The 19,256-nt window shown below is 42.5% G+C and overlaps 1 protein-coding gene across 1 annotated transcript in view; it reads right to left on the bottom strand.

Annotated features, from left to right (window-relative positions):
- grm5a (glutamate receptor, metabotropic 5a) overlaps positions 1-19,256 on the bottom strand; it is a 59,356-nt gene that overhangs the window by 20,024 nt on the left and 20,076 nt on the right. The window contains exons 4-6 of the mRNA XM_017691412.2: positions 5,550-5,785; positions 4,827-5,073; positions 459-627 (exon numbers count right to left, since the gene is read on the bottom strand). Of these exons, the coding sequence (XP_017546901.1) occupies positions 459-627; positions 4,827-5,073; positions 5,550-5,785 (652 nt within the window). The remainder of the gene's footprint in view (positions 1-458; positions 628-4,826; positions 5,074-5,549; positions 5,786-19,256) is intronic.

The raw sequence follows: 19,256 nt of genomic DNA, 5'->3' as shown, positions 1-19,256 counted from the left end.
AACAGTCGCACTCCTTAAATGTGCTGAACATAATGGCTAATTACTGTAAAATCCAGCATTTTCATCTCTTCATCATGTAACTTGAGCTATATCTGCAAGAATGCACCTATTTTTCACAGCAACCTGCTGAATTAAAGGAAGAATTTCTCTAAATTTACCGCAGCTTTTTTCAGTTTAGTGAGACCCTGGGAGCGGCATTGGCTTACCTGCTGGTAATAGAGGGCTGCGGATTGAAGGGATTTATAATTTCTCATTTTCGCAAGACTTTATCTGAGTGGGAAAACAGCCCCAGTGTCATATTTATGGACTTAACCTTTTCCTATTATTCTTCCTTCTCAGCGCAGAAAAGAACATTAGGAAAGTTAAGTAAGATGCTTGAGTAAAGCGTTTCATGATTAAAAATGCAATGAATCATCGTGAGGTCAGAGATTTACACCTTCAATCACAACTTTTCTCACCTTAATCTGAGCTTTCTCACAGGGGTCACTGCAGACGGAGTGGATGATGGCGCTGCTGTTGGCCCAAATCTCCTCATCGTCCATCTTCAGCCCTCTGTTATCCCAACTGCCCACATGGATGTAGCTGTAGTCTTCCTCACTCATCTGTTTAAAGTTCATGATCTCATATCTAAAAGCACACACACACACAAACATGGCCATGTTAAATGCATCGTCACTGTAAGAACCAATAAGTAAACGGCGTGTCTCTGAAAGGAGAGGAGAACAGGAGAACTCTAGGAGGAGAACAGTTTCTTCAATGTACATCCATGTAATTTGATTCTATTCTGAGTGGTTCTGGACTGTTTCTATGAACTTACTTATAGCAATGACATGCATGTAAGTACATGTGCACTATATTGCCAAAAGTCTTCACTCACCCGTCCACATCATTGAATTCAGGTGTTCCAATCACTTCCATGGCCACAGGTGTGTAAAGCCGAGCCCCTAGGCCTGCAGACTGCTTCTACAGACATTAGTGAAAGAATGGGTCGCTCTCAGGAGCTCAGTGAATTCCAGCGTGGTACCGTGATCGGACGCCACCTGTGCAGCAAGTCCAGTCGTGAAATTTCCTCACTACTAAATATTCCACAGTCAACTGTCAGTGGGATTATAACAAAGTGGAAGCGATTGGGAACGACAGCAACTCAGCTACGAAGTGGTCGGCCACGTAAAATGACAGAGTGGTCAGCGGATGCTGAGGGGCATAGTGCGCAGAGGTCACCGACTTTCTGCAGAGTCAATCACTACAGACCTCCAAACTTCATGTGGCCTTCAGATCAGCTCAAGAAGAGCGTAGAGAACTTCATGGAATGGGTTTCCATGGCCGATCAGCTGCATCCAAGCCTTACATCACCAAGCGCAATGCAAAGCGTGGAATGCAGTGGAGTAAAGCGCCGCCACTGGACTCTAGAGCAGTGGAGACGTGTTCTCTACAGTGACCAATCACACTTCTCCGTCTGGAAATCCGATGGGCGAGTCTGGTTTTGGCGGTTGCCAGGAGACGGTACTTGTCTGATTGCATTGTGCCGAGTGTAAAGTTTGGTGGAGGGGGGATCATGGTGTGGGGGTGTTTTTCAGGAGTTGGGCTCGGCCCCTTAGTTCCAGTGAAAGGAGCTCTTAAAGCTTCAGCACCAAGAGATTTTGGACAATTTCACGCTCCCAACTTTGTGGGAACAGTTTGGGGACGGTCCCTTCCTGTTCCAACATGACTGCGCACCAATGCACAAAGCAGGTCCATAAAGACGTGGATGAGCCAGTTTGGTGTGGAAGAACTTGACTGGCCTGCACAGAGTCCTGACCTCAACCCAATAGAACCCCTTTGGGATGAATTAGAGTGGAGACTGTGAGCCAGGCCTTCTCGTCCAACATCAGTGTCTGACCTCACAAATGTGTTTCTGGAAGAACGGTCAAAAATTCCCATAAACACTCTCCTAACCCTTGTGGAAAGCCTTCCCAGAAGACTCAAAGCTGTTATAGCTGCAAAGGGTGGGCCGACATCATATTAAACCCTATGAATGGGATTAAGATTAAGTGACCCTTTTTAGTTCCACAACGAGGATATTTCACCTCCGCATTTAACCCATCTATTCAGTGAAACACCACATACACACCAGTGAGCACACTTGCCTGGAGTGGTGGGCAGCCCTTTCCGCAGTGCCTGGGGAGCAGTTGGGGGTTAGGTGTCTTGCTCAAGAATACCTCAGTCATTTACTGTCGGCTCTGGGGATCAAACCAGCAACCTTCTGGTCACAGGGCCGGTTTCCTAACCTCCAGCCCACGACTGCCCAAAAGGTGTCATTTGTTTCTGCCCAGTTCTCGCTCAAGTTCATATGTGTGTGAAGGCAGATGAGCGAATATTTTTGGCAATATGTCTATAAAAGAAGTGTATAATTCTACATACACATACAGTTGTATGCCAACGTTTAGGCACAACGGCCAAATTACATTATTTGTTGGTTTTTGAAATAAAGAGGACTTTCTGGGTTCTTTAAAGAACCATAAACAACACGCTTTGCATAATAAAGATGATTAATTTAACCATACAAAGAACCTTCAATACATTTTAAATGGTTCTTTGAGTATCCACAGTTCTATGCAAAAGTTTGGGCACACTGTCCAAATGGCATGTTATTGATTATTTAATTTAAAGGAAGTGAACATAGCCTCTAAACAGCAGTGATTTTAAACATGCGGTGTAAATGTTATCTTAGCTGGCCTAATTCCTAAAACCAGAACAGAAAGACCTAGCTGGCTGCAAAATGTGTTTGATATCCATGGGTCTGGAATGCATAGGAACCCCATTCTGGGAGTAAAATTCGGGAAGGAGCATGTATTCCTGCTCAGATTTCGAAAATCTTATATTTTCTTATAGTAATTATATTCAAAGGAAGATTATGTGGTTGTTTTGCTGTTTCCAGAAGTGTCTGTTAAATGCACCTTATGTTCAACCCACAGCACTTTCAGCCAATAGAAAGTGATGGTGCAGCAAAGTCTGCCCACCAAGTCTCCACTACCAAGTCTCCATGGTAACGCAGGATAACACAGTTGGTGTGATTGGAACATGAAAGCAGCCAAAAAACTTCACAACTGGTAAGAAAAGCGGTGGTTTGATTTCTAATTTCCTCAAACCTGCAATATTTTTGCAAATTCACATGTTTTTTTGTTAAGAATTTCCATCAGTAAGCTCAGTTTGAAACATGATCAATTACAATGTTGGCCAATGCAGCTTGAGTGGAAGGTAATGACTAATTCTAAGCTCACTGGCCGGCTAATGTCCTTAATTACAAGCTAGGTAGGTAATAAAAAATCTAAATTAATAATGTACATGTAATAATAAAAGCTGTAAAATATCTAAACTCATCTATGATTAAAATAAATGGACACTGGACGTGTTGGACTAAATCAAAAGACGAAAGATGTAATTTAGCAGTTTGGTTAGGAAAAAAGCTTATTTGCATTTTGGTGTGTTATGTTGCTGGTTAGTAGCAGTTTTAATCAAAGTGCCTAACTCACAGGCTGAAATGGACTGCATTACCCAGAATCCTGTGGGAGATCATGTGACCATGCAACTTCCTTTTGACTCGGATCACAATCCTGACGGGGATCACATGACTGATGACGATGTCATGCCGACCTGTCAGAGATCTCAACCTCCAGATTATAGATATGCTGCACCTGTGGTTTGTGCACCACATGACTGTTAGATGGTTTAAAAGCCTGGGCTTTAGTTCCGCTCATTGGGAGATGTTGGTTCATGCTGAACGTACTGAGCGGTTTCTCTTCTTGATTTCTCCTGTTAAACGACCTGTGCCTGTTTTTTCGGCCTGTGATTTTGTTTACCTTTGCTTTGGCCTCTTGCTGTTTGCGTTGGAGACCTTTTCTCCTGACTTTTGACCACATCGTCTGCCTGCTCCTTTTGTCTTGGTTGCCTCTTGTTATGATCACATTGGTGATCCTGATTTACCTCCTGCCTTTGACACATGCTTGTATTCTGACTGTGCTTCCATCTGGTGAGAATAAAACCAACCTTATTCCGTTCATCCACACACATCTGGATCTGATGACTGGTTACAGTGCCATTTTATATATATATATATATATATATATATTGGTTACATTTCTATTCAATATCTATACCTCTTATTTTATAAACCAGTTCAGCGATGGTTTTAAATATTCAACGAGCCAGATTTTTTTCCTGACTGTTTCTCTCCTGCTCTCCATGGAAAAAGCATCATCTGTATTTTAAAAAAATTAAATAAATAAAAAATGAAGCAGAGAGCTTTCAGTCTCAATTATACTGTTTTGAACGGACAAATTCATGCTGTTTAATCAAAGCATTAATAATCAGAAACCCCTCATCTAAAGTAGCAATGTCAAGCTTCTTGAATTATCTCAGTGCAGAACATTTAAAGCATTTATTGATTGACTGAAAATCTCTAAATGGAAATGATATATTTTTACTGTATGTTTCAATGGGAAAATGCTCCAGAAACAGGCATTGTAGGACCCAAACCCCATTATAATATATACCAAAGGAGCTATTTATTCATTCATTGAACTAACCGTGTATGAACCTTTTGCCGAGTTTTTAATAGACTGCTGCAGAGGTTGTTTACTTCTTTTCACTTCAAACATCACCAAAATATGCCATTTGGCCAGGGGTGCCGAAACCTTTGCATACAGCTGTATACGCACAGAAGTGCTTGTAGTGACCAGGCCTTTCAGCCACAGCTGAATATGAAAACAGGCTTTGTTGTTGATTTAGTCCCAGATCTGAATTCCAGTACATCTACAGGTCTCTGAATGAGCTGCTTTCAGTCTTACCTCCCAGGAGAGTCCCCGTTCTCATCAAACAGCACCACCTCTCCGGATACACCAGTGAAGTTGGTCCTCATGAGGAACTCTAGGAGCTTGCGGCCGTCGATGGGTCTCATGGCCTCGCACAGGCCCTTATAGCCAGGGCACAGTGATTTCTGCATGGCGTGCAGGCCGTAGGCCATGCTGTAGATGGCATTGATGACGAAGCCCATCTTAGTGTCCTGAGCGTAGTGCAGCCGGAGAGACTCCTTTTCTAAAGAGAGAGAAGTAGGAGGTATTACCTTGGGTTTAAAACGGTTTATTTAAAAATGTCCCAAGTAAAACAGACCGGTTTAGGGCCAGTTTTGCCAAATCCTGGACTAAAAAGAAATATGTTGTGGTGAATCTCGTCATTCCGGTTCACTGGACTCACTCCAGCTCACGTGTACTGTAGTCCAAGACCTGGCTTAATTCATGTGGCTGGATGGATGCACTGTTGATCTGAGAATTATTCTAGACAGTATACAGTGTACACCGGGGCACACTGTCATTAAAGCAGAAGTGACATGCCAAATACTAGGAAACTGGCACTTTTCACTCAAACTGTTATGCTAATAACATCATTTGTAATGAAAAACGTTTTAGTGACCCAAGAGGGTTAAATGGCTTAGGAGGTGTGTGATTTGATTTAATGTGAAATAGTTATAGTGAACTTAATGCACTGCAAGGTGAGGTGTGAGCTGTACTCACTGGTGCAGGTGCGGTTGTATTTGGGGTTCTCTTGTGGGTGGCCTTTGAGGCGGCACTGGAAGCGGTGCTGCCAGAACTCAGGGAACCAGGGGTTACGCTGATTTGTGTCTGGCTGCAGGTTTAAGTAGTAGTCATCGAACCAGGTCACGTAGGCAGACTGTAGTTTGATGGTGATGCCGCCAGCCGCTTCTCTCTGGTAGCCGTCTGTTACATCATAGCGGTCAGCCCAGCCGTCGCTGCAGAGGAAAGGGGATGGTAATAAATGTATAAGATGAACAGTAATGTGTCAGTAAGGTATTTCTCCAATATCGGGCAATGCCTGCTCCAACTATAAGTTGCAGGGTGAAAAGCACGTCTTTCAGTCATCAGACATCGAAGCTTTTAGATGAAGTCACTGGTGTGACCGACTTTATTCTTAGGTACTTGTGAAAAATAGGATACAGATGGATTAAATTACATATTTCAGTGGATGTTATGATTGCCAACATGTGGTTTGATGCTCTGTAGGATCTGATTTATAAAATGCATTGATCATTAAAATATCAAAAATCATATCAAATGTCATATCAAATGTCATATCAAAAAGACAACCTTCAGGACATAGATACATTCATGGACACTATTGTCCACAACGACAACTGTCAGAGATGCCCGCATCCTCCACACCAAAGTATTCACTGCACTGCAGCTGTTACTCTTACCCCAGCTTTCAACCAACACAATCAAGCCCTCAAATGTGATGGGAAAAAAATGAATTTTATTCCTATGCCCTGATTCATTCCCACCAAAGCACAAATTTACACATTTCTTCCATAAACCAAACTGTTTGAGAGCCACTTAATGTGCACAGCTGTCAGGTATGTATGGCGAGCTTGGACTGGTCCATATAATCCTTTAAAATCCCAGACTGATTACATGTCCTAAAGTTTGTGGACACCTGCTCTTTGAGTGTTTTCTTCTAAATTCAAGGGAATTAATAGGGGGTTTGCCCTCCCTTTCATCCTCTACACTTCTCGGAAGACTTCACACCAGATGTTGGAACATTGCTGTAAGGATTGCATTCAGCAACAATAGCATTAGTGAAGTCAGCTACTGATGTTGGATGATTACCTCTGGATCACAAATACCACTCCAACTAATCCTGAATGTATTGGATGGAGCTCCATCACTCTTGAAAACACAGTTTCACAGCTTCACAGCCAGGCTTTATAACTCTGGTCAATAGGCATTGGGCATGGTGACCTCAGGCTCAGGTATGGCACCTCTGGAATGCCCTATTTCATTAGCAATGCATTTCTTCAGTCATTATACAAGCTGTGCATGCAAAACTAGATGCTTGTGTCAGCAATGAGAGCACCTTAACATAGCTGGCTTCAATAACTGGAAGGGAATATTTTTGAGTGCATAATGTACAACGCATTTCCAAAGAAGCTGGGATGCTGCACATAATGTATATAAAAACAGGATGCAATGATATGCAAATCATGTCAACCATATATTTAAAGGAAAATCCTACAAAAACAACATACTTGTCTAAGAGATTTCATTTGCCCAATTTGAATTTGATGCCAACAACAAGTTCCAAAAAAGTTGGGTCTGGACTGCAGGCAGGCCGGTTTTGCACCCGGACTCTTTTAATATGGAGCAATGCTGCTGTAATACATGCAGAATCTGGTTTGGCGTTATCTTGCTGAAATAATCAAGGCTTTCCATGAAAAAACAGACACCAACTGGATGGCAGCATATGCTACCAAAACGTATATATCGTTCAACATTAGTGGTGCCTTCACAGATGTGCACATCACCCATGCCATGTGCACTAATGCTCCCCTATACCATCAGGAATACTGGCTTATGAACTGGCCCAGAGAAGGTGGCAGCATTTCTAGATCCATGCAGTGATTTCCACTACAGAATCATGTGTTTTTAATGGAGTGCTGCCTGAGGACCCAAAGATCACAGCCAGCAAATATTGTTTTTTGGCTTTGTCCCTTGGATACAGATATTTCTCCAGATTCTCTGAATCTAGTAATGTTATGATGTACCGTAGATGATGGAAAAGAAAAAGTTCTTTGCTGTTTTACGTTGAAGGACGTTATTCTTGGATTGTTGCTCTATTTGCCAGTGTAGTCTTCCATAGAGTGGTGAACCCCTCCTCATCTTTACTTCTGCAATATGACCTGTTGCCAATTTAAATTTTTAAGTTTTTTTAGCATTACGCAGCTTTACCAGCCTTTTGTTTCCCCCCTCCTAACTTTTCTGGAATGTGCTGTTGGCATCAAATTTAAAATGGGCATTTAAAAAAAAATTTTGCACGTCATTGCATTTTGTTTTCCTTTACATTTTGCACAGTGTCCCAACTTTTTCGAAAATGAGGTTATACATTCCAAGTCCTTTTATTCAGAAACCTTATGGACAACAAGGCACATTGGCAGTTATTTTGAAGTAGTAGATGTAAGGAATGAACTGGCGAGCGCCGGGTGTTTAAAGGGTTAATCTGCATAAACGGGCTGACATTTTCTGGGATTCCTGCATCAGAATTTAGCTTCAAACAGACATCCAGCTTACATCAGCTTGCATCATCTATTACTGTAACCAATTACACACCTGAGCAGTACAATATTCCACCCCCACCATCGGAGCTTCACTCAGCTTTTAGAGCTAATAATTTTGTGCATGTGCTTCTCTCTCACACACACACACACACACACACACACACACACACACACACACACACACACACACACACACACACTACAAATACCACACAGATGGTTGTGTTTATGCTTTTAGCAAAAGACGTCAAAGTATAATGTGTACTACATGTGTAATGTACACTCATCAGCCATAACATCATGACCACCTCCTTGTTTCTACACTCACTGTCCACTTTATCAGCTCCACTTACTGTATAGCTGCACTCTGTAGTTCTACAGTTACAGACTGTAGTCCATCTGTTTCTCTGATACTCTGTTACCCTGTTCTTCAGTGGTCAGGACCCCCAAGGACCCTCACAGAGCAGGTACTATTTGGGTGGTGGATCATTCTCAGCACTGTAGTAACGCTGACGGGGTGGTGGTGTGTTTAGCGTGTGTTGTGCTGGTACGAGTAGATCAGACACAGCAGTGCTGCTGGAGTTTTTAAACACTGTGTCCACTCACTGTCCACTCTATTAGACACTCCTCCCTGGTCGGTCCACCTTGTAGATGTAAAGTCAGAGACGACAGCTGATCTGCTGCTGCACAGTTTGTATTTATATTAAGTGTCCTAATAACTGTGTATGAACACATGAATATGCAGCAGCACTGTAGTGTTAACGTTACACTTTCAAATACAGACTAGTTTAAAGCTTGAGTGGTTGGTTAGTGTAGTGGGTAACACCTCTGCCTTCTACGCTGTAAACTGGGGTTCAATCCCCACCAGGGCAAACACACTACACCAGTAAGAGTCCTTGGGCAAGACTCCTAACACCACCTTCACCTTCCTGTGTAAAATGATCAAATTGTAAGTTGCTCTGGATAAAATGCTATAAATGTTTAAAGCTGAAACTGGTTACAGTGTCTCAGCGCCGGCTAAATATGAGTAAAGCTGGCAGGTACAGTGTTACTAATGTCTTAATGTACATTATTAAATACTTCCTTTTACTGCTGGGAAAAAAAAATTCTGAAAACCGCTGTTCCCGTGTAATTACATATGTACTTTTCTTATTAAACTTGCATAATTACACAACGAGAATAGGCTGTTACAACTATCAAGACGCACGTGTGGAACTACATGAGGCGAAATTTACCCACGTGTAATTACATAAGGCGCACTTCTGTCATCTGTAACAGGACCGAAATCATTAGTAGTTACGTTGTTGTTGGATTTGTTGTTCACATGTAACTACACAGTTATAAGAGACACTTAATATGAATATACTATGTTGAAATAATGAGTTATTACTTTCTAAAAAGTTTTTTTTTTCTTAATATTGGCATAGTAAGTCATTTCAACGTGAAGGAAAGATTGAGAAAGTAAGTGATTATTTTAAGATGCTGAGACAAAGCGTTAAGAAAATATGTGATGGACAACCTTATTATTATTCTTATTTTTAATCATTTAATATTTCCCAAAAAACTGAAATGTCTACATGCACTGTAAACAAGTACGTATAACAGTATATGTGTATATGTGGGACCGCTGTATACACTGCATGCATAACATTTTTACCCGGCTCATTCTGTCTGTCCTGACAAGACCTTGTTTTCCTCTGGTTTTCCTTTATAAGCAGGATGTCTATATACTGAGAAAGTATGAAAACAAACACCACCCCCCCCCAACCCCCCCAAACCCCCCCCCAACCCCCTACACGCACACACTATTTAGTGTTCAATCTGTTCGAACACTTCCTAACCTTGCAGTGCTGGCATTACACAACTCGGCGTGTGGGAGGCCTTTGTATCGTTTGTGTTCCCTCGGTAGGGAAGGAGAGGCTTTCATAACTAGTCCTTGGAGCCAAAAGCGATGGGAGAGAAAGCGGCGAGGGCAGTGTTAGCGGGAGTTTGAATCATTGCAGCACAGAGAAGAAAGCCCACACACTGACCCCGCCGGGTCGGCCTCCTTCATAACGTCCCACTGCTACCGATGCTGTTATAAAAAGACCCTGCACAGGAGCCAAGCCACTTCAGCGCGTTTAGCCAAGTCCCGCAGATTAAGAAAGGAAAAAAAAAAAGATTGAACGGTTAACAGGAGCACGGGGATCTTTCATTTCGTATCTGGCTTTTTGAAATCTTAGATTTCAATAGGCAAGAATTCCCACACTTGCTGAGCGCACATTTATTCATCCAGTGTGTTCCTGAACTAACTCCACCAAAACGAATCAAGCATAAGTCATTAGACGGCACGCTGGGTAACATTATCCTGTAATTTGATTTTGATTAGCTCCTATCAGTGGTGGATCTACAGCCAATACCATACACCATTCCCTCCCTGATTCCCAGACAGATGGCTCGAAGCACGGCAGCAGAAGTAAACCGCTCATTAGTGAATAATTGAAATTCAGTGGGTTGTAAAATTGAGCTACTTGAACATGGCTGTTTTTCATGGTTCTAAATCGGGAGCTGTTATCAAGCCTTTTTTTCCCATTAACTATTGTTGTAGTTGGAGAGAGAGCTGAACTTGGCAAATCACGCTCCCTCGCACTCATTCTGGGTAATTACTAGCACCATCATTACAGCGAGAGCTAAACAGGAACTAATGAGCTCAACAGAGAAACTGTATTTAAGAGAGATGCTGGTTTTTTCATGACAGCAGGGTTGAACAGCAGTGCACTACACCAGGGGTGAGTTTGGTGAGTTCCCTGCTCCAACACACATGATCACACGTATCTGTTAATTGCCAGGCTAAGAGGATGTGTTTGAGATGGGAAACCTCCAAACTGTGCTGCACATGGACATACCGAGATGCCGCATTGCCTGTTCTTCTCTAAGGCAATACGTCTGCGCGTCCGCCATGTTGGAGAGGTCAAGATCCGCTTGTGAACAAACTCACTTGTATTGAGAGACGAAGAGTTTCGGGATTAAATCGGCCACCACTTCCTCTTTACTCAACCCATTTTCACCAATTCTCTTTTGTTATAACCCCCAGACAGATTAATCTAGGCTTTCTTTAATGACAGATCATGATAATTATCCGTCCGGACCAGCTGGAAAGTATTCTGTCTGAGCCAGACGTTAAAAACCGAGTTTAGCACAAGTAAAAACACAAACTCAGACATCAGCAAAGCCGTCAATGAGTGAATCACTTCTAATATTAATACACATCAAAATAAAATAACCCCCCCCAAAACATGGTAAGAAGGACGGAGCTGAAGTCGGCTTCCAATTCGCCAACTTCTTGTTTACATTGTCCCGAATTTTCCCATTCCGCTTTAAATGGTGCAGCAGTCGCTCAACAGTCACTGGTGCCTGAAGCTGCACTATTTAAGGTGGAACGGGAAAATTCAAACAAGAAGCTGGCAGATAAGAAGCTAACCAGCTTTGTGTAAGGAAGTGCTAATGTTAAACTTTTGGGAATATCTACATGGATTAAGGAATGCTATAACTTGCCTACAAAGCTTTAACCATCACTGTAAATAATTAACTACTACATAAAGTTCAGACCCTCTGAATAGACCATTACATGAAATAAGCTTAATATAAAACCAGAGGAAAAACAACCACATCAGCAGGTTCTCTGAGCTTCACCAACCACACGACCACATCTACACATAAACACCACACAGACATGAGCGTGGATCACTGCGTTCCCTCCGTTACTTAATCCTATCCTGCTTACTGAGAGCAATATTCTTTAAATAGTCTAATTTTGGACAGTATCTTTCTTAGACTGCCGTTCTTTAATGGTACTGAATGTAGCGCAGCAGCGATGTTGACCACCCTAAAATAGTGGTGCCGTTGATGCGTAAACACTGAGTTCTTTTGAAAGTTTCAGAAACATTTTAAAACCGAGTCAACTTATGTCACGATTGGCCCCTCCCAGGCCTGTCCATGTGTTCGTGTTGATTTGGTTTAGCCCACATGTGTTTGTTTTGGTTTAGCCCCCTTGTTTCATGACTCTGCCCCTGATTGTCTCCACCTGTTTTCCACCTGTCCCTCGTTTTCCATGTGTATTTAAGCCCTGTGTTTGTTTGCCCCTTGTCTTTGTTTGCTTTGTTTGAATCTCTGTCTGTGTTGTTGGTTGTACTGATGCTGTTTGTCTGAACTGTTATCTGCTGTGTTGGATGTTCTGTTTGTTCTGTTCTGCTCAGCTTGTTCTGGTTTGTCTGTCGTGTCTGCCCCTCCCGATCTGTCCGTGTTGGCCATCTCACATCGGACCGTTATGACCCTCGTTTTGGATTTGCCCTTAATAAATCTCGCTTATCTCAGCACGTGCGTCCAGCTCCTCGCTCCACGTTACAACTTGCAAATAATGAGCACAGCGTGTGTTTATTGGCCTAATATAACTGGAGAAGTATAAGGGTGTAAAACAACATCAACACCATGCAAAATACTCATACTCATTTTATCAGATACACCATCCATACGCAGTCATATTCAAAAGTCTGAACCCCCCCTGGTCAAATTACTTGCTTTGTTGATTTTCTAATGGAAATGAGTTAATCCTGTATCTAAAAAACAAACTTAAATACGACCTTTTTCTGCAAAGTTCTGCACAATTTCTGTTCATTCTGTTCATTTATGACTTTAATATATCGGAAAAAGTGAAACATAAAATATAAAACGTGTCATAACTTTTACGGGCTCTATTTGTTTTTATTTTTTTCTAACTAAAGCCCAGTTCCATTTCAGCCCTTCGCCTCTGTTTTGCGCATTCACGTCTAGGGGTGGGGTGTCCCGATTCCTGTTGAGGCAGAGGGGTAGGGTGAAGTGTTGGGGCCACATGGCCCTCCGAACGAAGGTTTCTCAGAGACTGCAAGATGGGTGCACAAGAGGCCAAAGAAACACACCAATCTAAGAATTTTCTCCGTTAAAAAATCACAGTAACTCTTGGTAGCTAGTTGGCTAACTTTCCCGATCCACCTGATTAACATTGATTATTACACAAAAACTGAGAGAATCTCCAGTGAGAGTGTACTGTGGTCCACATCACGCTGCCCTCAGCTTCTGGACGTCAGGCTCTTGCAGCACTGAGGGGAGTGTTGGGTGTTTTGTCTGATCCAGCAGGTGCTCTGCTTTTCTAGCCATGTTTTACACTTCTCTCCCACTGCCTCATCCCAACATGCCGCGGGAAACGGGGGCAGCAGCTCAGACACATTTGTTTCCTGTCACTGATCACACACTGGTGTTACACACACACACACACACACACACACATGCAATGCATGCTGCCTTGCTAAGACCAGCCAGGCTGCCTGGAGGCTCATCATGCCATCCATGGCACCATTTTCTGAAATAGACAACCTTTTTTAAAAAAAAAAAAAATCATAAATAAACATTGCAGCAGGCATGGCTACAGTGCCGCTCCCTTTTTGCCCTGTATGCATGACGTGCCTGAGCGGCACACCATTAGAAGAATTCCCTCAGTGGTGGGAAAAATTGTTTTATTATTTGTTGTCATGTTCACTAAATGTACACCAACTGGCCACTTCATTAAGTACACTCACTGTCCACTTTATCAGCTCCACTTACTGTATAGCTGCACTCTGTAGTTCTACAGTTACAGACTGTAGTCCATCTGTTTCTCTGATACTCTGTTACCCTGTTCTTCAGTGGTCAGGACCCCCATGGACCCTCACAGAGCAGGTACTATGTGGGTGGTGGATCATTCTCCGCACTGTAGTAACACTGATGTGGTGGTGGTGTGTTAGTGTGTGTTGTGCTGGTACGAGTGGCATCATGAAGGACCTCACTCTTCCAGCACACACACTTTTGTTGCAAAGCATTAAGAGTAAAACAACCAGACTGAGGAACAGCTTCTTCCCTGAAGCCGTGAGACTCTTAAACTCCAGTTAGACAATCACTGCAACGGCACTTCATGTCCACTTATTTATCTCTGCTGCTGTACTGAACCAGTGCCCCCACTATATCACCCCTACTATCTTATCTTATCTAAATAAAATGGTTATATTTGTGCTGTAGACATCAGGACCCCAGGTTCCTATCACCCCCACTGTGAAGAAGTCAGAGTTGGTAGGTTTCTCTACAATTCACTACTGCCACATCAAACCACTCTGACTGACTTTGTTTTGATTTCAACGACCAAACAGAGCAGAAAACTGGAAATATCTGTGAAATTCCCCCCTTAAGGAGCCCTTTTGTCAGCTTTATTTGAAGTGAATAGATGTGAATCTGTCCAATGACATATTCTGGGCTAAAACCCTCAGTCTCCAGAAGGTACGTGTTGTGAAATCTAGCCAAAAGACTTTCCCTTACTCCCATGACCGGATTATAAAAATCTCCCTGTTCCCCTTCCAAGGCTTTTTTAACCTGTTTGGGGAAAATAAGCTCCTCTCTCGCTCCGCTGAGGCCTGCACTCTACAGACACCTGCATGTGTGTATGTATATGAGGAGTTTGACAGCATTAAAGGCTGTGAGATCAGAGACATCACACTCCTCTTCCTCTCCGACACACTGAGAGCCTGGGGACCAGCTCCACATGAGCGAGATGCATATTTCTCCTCTCCCACACTCGTATGACATATTTTGAGTAGGAAGCAAAAGCAGATCTGAATAAGGAGGCAGACAGAGTGTGCTTACGTTTAACGCTATGACCGCTTGCTGCTGCGTCACTGACGGTAAACATCGACAAGAACTCTTTCGTTTTCACCAATTCAGGTTTCCAGCTGGGATAGCGCTGCTCTGCTGGGATTTAGGGAACATTCCTAAATAACACAATGAGTGTTTGCTTAGGAACCAAACAGCTCTCTGGGTGCACGCTTAGTAGGCCTACTCACTGTTTTGAACTGAAGTTCTGAATAAATAGAAAAATACAGCGTTGTTTTCAGAAGAAAACCTAGTATCTCCAAAATTATAACTTTACAGGAGAAGGGAAAAACCTACATTACTTTCAGTGTAAGTCAATGGAACCAGACATCTTTCCAAGCCGTTTTGGGATGTTTCTTTTGGTCCATTCTTCATGAAATCTGTACACAATGTAAAGGACAACAGTCCTTTTCAAATTAGATCAAAAACTGAAAAATGACAAAAATGGAGATACAAGGTTTTGTTCTGACAGCAGCGATATGCAGAATTCCTCATATCCCTAAAATACATATAAGGTGGTCACAGTTTCCCTGTTCTTGCTCCACCCTCTCCAGTGTCTCCTCTCTAGGCCTGCTTACTGGTGGTTTCCACCTGTGTGTGTTTTCATACCCCATTTTCGGGTGTATCCTTGTCTAAGCAGCCCTTATGTTTCTCTGATCCCTTAGTCTGGTCCTCTGTCCCAGATGGGAAGCACTGTGACTGGATGTACAGCACTATGCCAAAGTTACCCTTCATTCGTTTAATTTCCATTCAAAACAGCCAATGAGGGAAGGTTAGTGATGTTTCACCATCAGACAACAATCAGAAAACATACTTAATAGAAAAGTTTTTGTGGCTTCTTGGTTTGATTTGCAAATTTTCTGCTTATTTGTCCATTTTCTTTTCTCAGTAAGGGCTTTTTGACAGCTACACGTCCTTTCAGACCCACAGCACTGAGTGGTCTTCTCACAGTGGAAGGATGGACAGAAACACCAGTGGGTGTTTTCAGATCTGAAGCAGCTTGGTTTTCTCCTCTCTCTCAAAGATCAAAGTTCTGTTTATCTGATGGGGGGGGGGGGGGGGGGGGGGTCTACCAGGTCTTGCAGATTTGTTAGAAGTCCCGTTTTAACTTATTTTCTTTTGGCTTTCTGGAAATTAAAAGTGACGTTTGGACAGCACTGTAAGTGTGAGTTTGGCTGAAAAGAAAAGGGTAAAGGATAACAATAGGAAAAATAGGAGGAAATATAAATCAGAGCACATAAAGAGATGCAGGGCAAGACAAAGGTCAAGAGAATATCCTGAATGTGGCACACTGGTCAACATAAGCTACTTACAAAGCGAATTACAAGCTTTTGAAGAAATAGAAAGATTGCTACGTAATGACATGCTTGGGTGGCACATGCTCATATTTAGTGACTGTGTCTGGCTCTCTAACATCTGCTGACCACAGCCCTGATGCTGTGTTAACCTGCTGATAGAGGACAACAATAAACCAGATCTTCTACTGTTTTCAAAGGAGGTGTTATGTAAAATTCCATCATTGCTAGTGGCAATGTTCCCATGGTAAGTGTAATAGTCCATCAAGAGTTCAGTTTTCCCAACTGTTGCCTCGGACTGCGGTGGAATAAACCAGATGATGTTTTTATGGGAGCATCTCAGTGCTGAAGTCCTGGATTACAGTGTCCTCCTACCTTTTTTATCTTAAATGAGGAATCAATGTTGCTAAAGCTGTCATCTATCAGCCATTTTTGCCAATAATACTGTCACCATAGCAACATTTTCATTTTTCGATGCCATTGTCGGTCGCATTCCAGCACAATGGTATTTTCAACAACATGTGAACGCAGTATTACCCTGCACTCTCTATTAAGAGAGCCAATGAGAGCAGTGGACTCTAAAATCTACACCGATCAGGCAGAACATTCTGACCACCTCCTTGTTTCTACACTCACTGTCCATCTTATCAGCTCCACTTACTGTATAGCTGCACTCTGTAGTTCTACAGTAACAGACTGTAGTCCATCTGTTTCTCTGATACTCTGTTACCCTGTTCTTCAGTGGTCAGGACCCCCATGGACCCTCACAGAGCAGGTACTATTTGGGTGGTGGATCATTTTCAGCACGGCAGTAAGACTGACATGGTGGTGGGTGTTTTAGTGTGTGTTGCGCTGGTCTGAGTGGATCAGACACTGCAGTGCTGCTGCTGGAGTTTTTAAACACTGTGTCCACTCACTGTCCACTCTATTAGACACTCCTACCTTGTCAGTCCACCTTGTAGATGTGAAGTCAGAGACGACAGCTCATCTGCTGCTGCACAGTTTGTGTTGGTCGTCCTCTAGTCCTTCATCAGTGGTCACAGGATGCTGCCCACAGGACACTGTTGGCTGGATATTTTGGTTGGTGGACTATTCTCAGTCCAGCAGCGACACTGAGGTGTTTAAAAACTCCAGCAGCACTGCATATAACATACCACCACGATATGAGTGTTACTGCAGTGCTGAGAATGATCCACCACCCAAATAGTACCTGCTCTGTGAGGGTCCATGGGGGTCCTGACCACTGAAGAACAGGGTAACAGAGTATCAGAGAAACAGATGGACTACAGTCTGTAACTGTAGAACTACAGAGAGCAGCTATACAGTAAATGGAGCTGATAAAGTGGACAATGAGTGTAGAAACAAGGAGGTGGTCATAATTTTATGCCTGATCAGTGTATCTTTCTTAAATGAAAGCTGTGAAGTTCACTATGAAGTTGATTATGACTGTGAAGTTCAGTTGAATTTACATACTCCATTCACATGCTCAGCCAAAACAAGTGTGTCAATCTCAACTGTTTGTTGAACTAATAACAGCTCTGGCAGATCATGCAACACCTGTAGGACAGGAGAGAATGACCAAACAGTACTTTCAACAATGATGATAAATCACCAAACATATCTAAGCACTCTCCTGGATGTGGGCCCAGATGTGTCAATGAAAAACACCATCAAGATAAGAAAACATCCGCGTGTCCTTCTTATCATAAAAACAAACAAATCAAGCCCCAGGTTGCTGTTTTATATTAAAAAGCCTGTAGAGCTCAGGCAGAAAGTGTTGCAGACCAGTGAGATGAAAATGAATCTGGACCACAGTGATGGAGCTGAAAGCATGAAGAGAAAAGGAAATCCCGCTGAGCAGAAAACCTCATTGGTCTTTATTGATGTTGTGGCAGCTAATGGCAGCAGAGGAATGAATTCTGAAGAGTACTAAAGCACCTGAAATGCTGAGATCCAACTGAATACCTTGGTGGATTGTGCTTCATCTGAAAGCAGAACAGTGACCCAAAACATTGTCAAATCCACTGAGTTTTTCAAGGACAAAACGTGTAATGTTCTTGACTGGCCAAGTCACCTGACCTGAACCCTACTAGGCATGCATTAGACTTGCTGAAGACAGGACTGAGGGTAAAAAGCCTTCAGGAACTGAACATGGCTGCATTACACGCCTGGCAGAACATCACCCAGGTGAAGATATCCAGCAAATGAAGATATCTATGGGACACAGACATCAGGTAGACCCCATTTCTAAACGATTTACAACCAAGTATGTAACAATGACAGTTTATTCAATGTCGTTTGGTTATTCAATTAATGTTTGGCACCTAAAATGAGGAACTATGTATAAAAAGATACTTCTGTCAGGACTTGCGATGGTTATTGATTTCAAAGAAAATGCAACTGTGTGCTAAACATAGTTTTATTTAGGTTTATGTTAATGTGTTCTGTCACTTATATTCACTATAAATGCCGGGGCTGCACATTTCATGGGCTGTGATTCCTATATGTTTCACTTAGTAAATATGTATCCTTGAGTTATGCACTCAGAAAAAACAACATAAATTGTATCACTGTCCTGCTAAATATATGTGAAACCAGAGTTTAGCCCAGTCAAATGAATGTACTATAATGTCCTACAGTGGCCCAGTCAAATGAATGTACTATAATGTCCTACAGTGGCCCAGTCAAATGAATGTACCAAAATGTCCTACAGTGGCCCAGTCAAATGAATGTCCTATAATGTCCTACAGTGGCCCAGTCAAATCAATGTCTCAATGTCTTACAATGGCCCAGTCAAATGAATCCTATATTGTCCTACAATGGCCCAGTCAAATGAATGTTCTATAATGTCCTACAGTGGCCCAGTCAAATGAATGTCCTATATTGTCCTACAATGGCCCAGTCAAATGAATGTCCTATATTGTCCTACAATGGCCCAGTCAAATGAATGTCCTATAATGTCCTACAATGGCCCAGTCAAATGAATGCCCTATAATGTCCTACAATGGCCCAGTCAAGTCAATGTTCTATAATGTCCTACAATGGCCCAGTGAAATGAATGTCCTACAATGGCACAGTAAAATGAATGTCCTATACTGTCCTACAATGGCCCAGTCAAATGAATGTCCTAAAATGTCCTACAATCAGCCAGTCGAATACCACATGAA

The sequence above is a fragment of the Pygocentrus nattereri genome, chromosome 18 (genome assembly GCF_015220715.1).
Source record: "Pygocentrus nattereri isolate fPygNat1 chromosome 18, fPygNat1.pri, whole genome shotgun sequence".
Lineage (NCBI taxonomy): Eukaryota > Metazoa > Chordata > Actinopteri > Characiformes > Serrasalmidae > Pygocentrus > Pygocentrus nattereri.
This window is presented reverse-complemented; position numbering and strand designations above follow the sequence as displayed.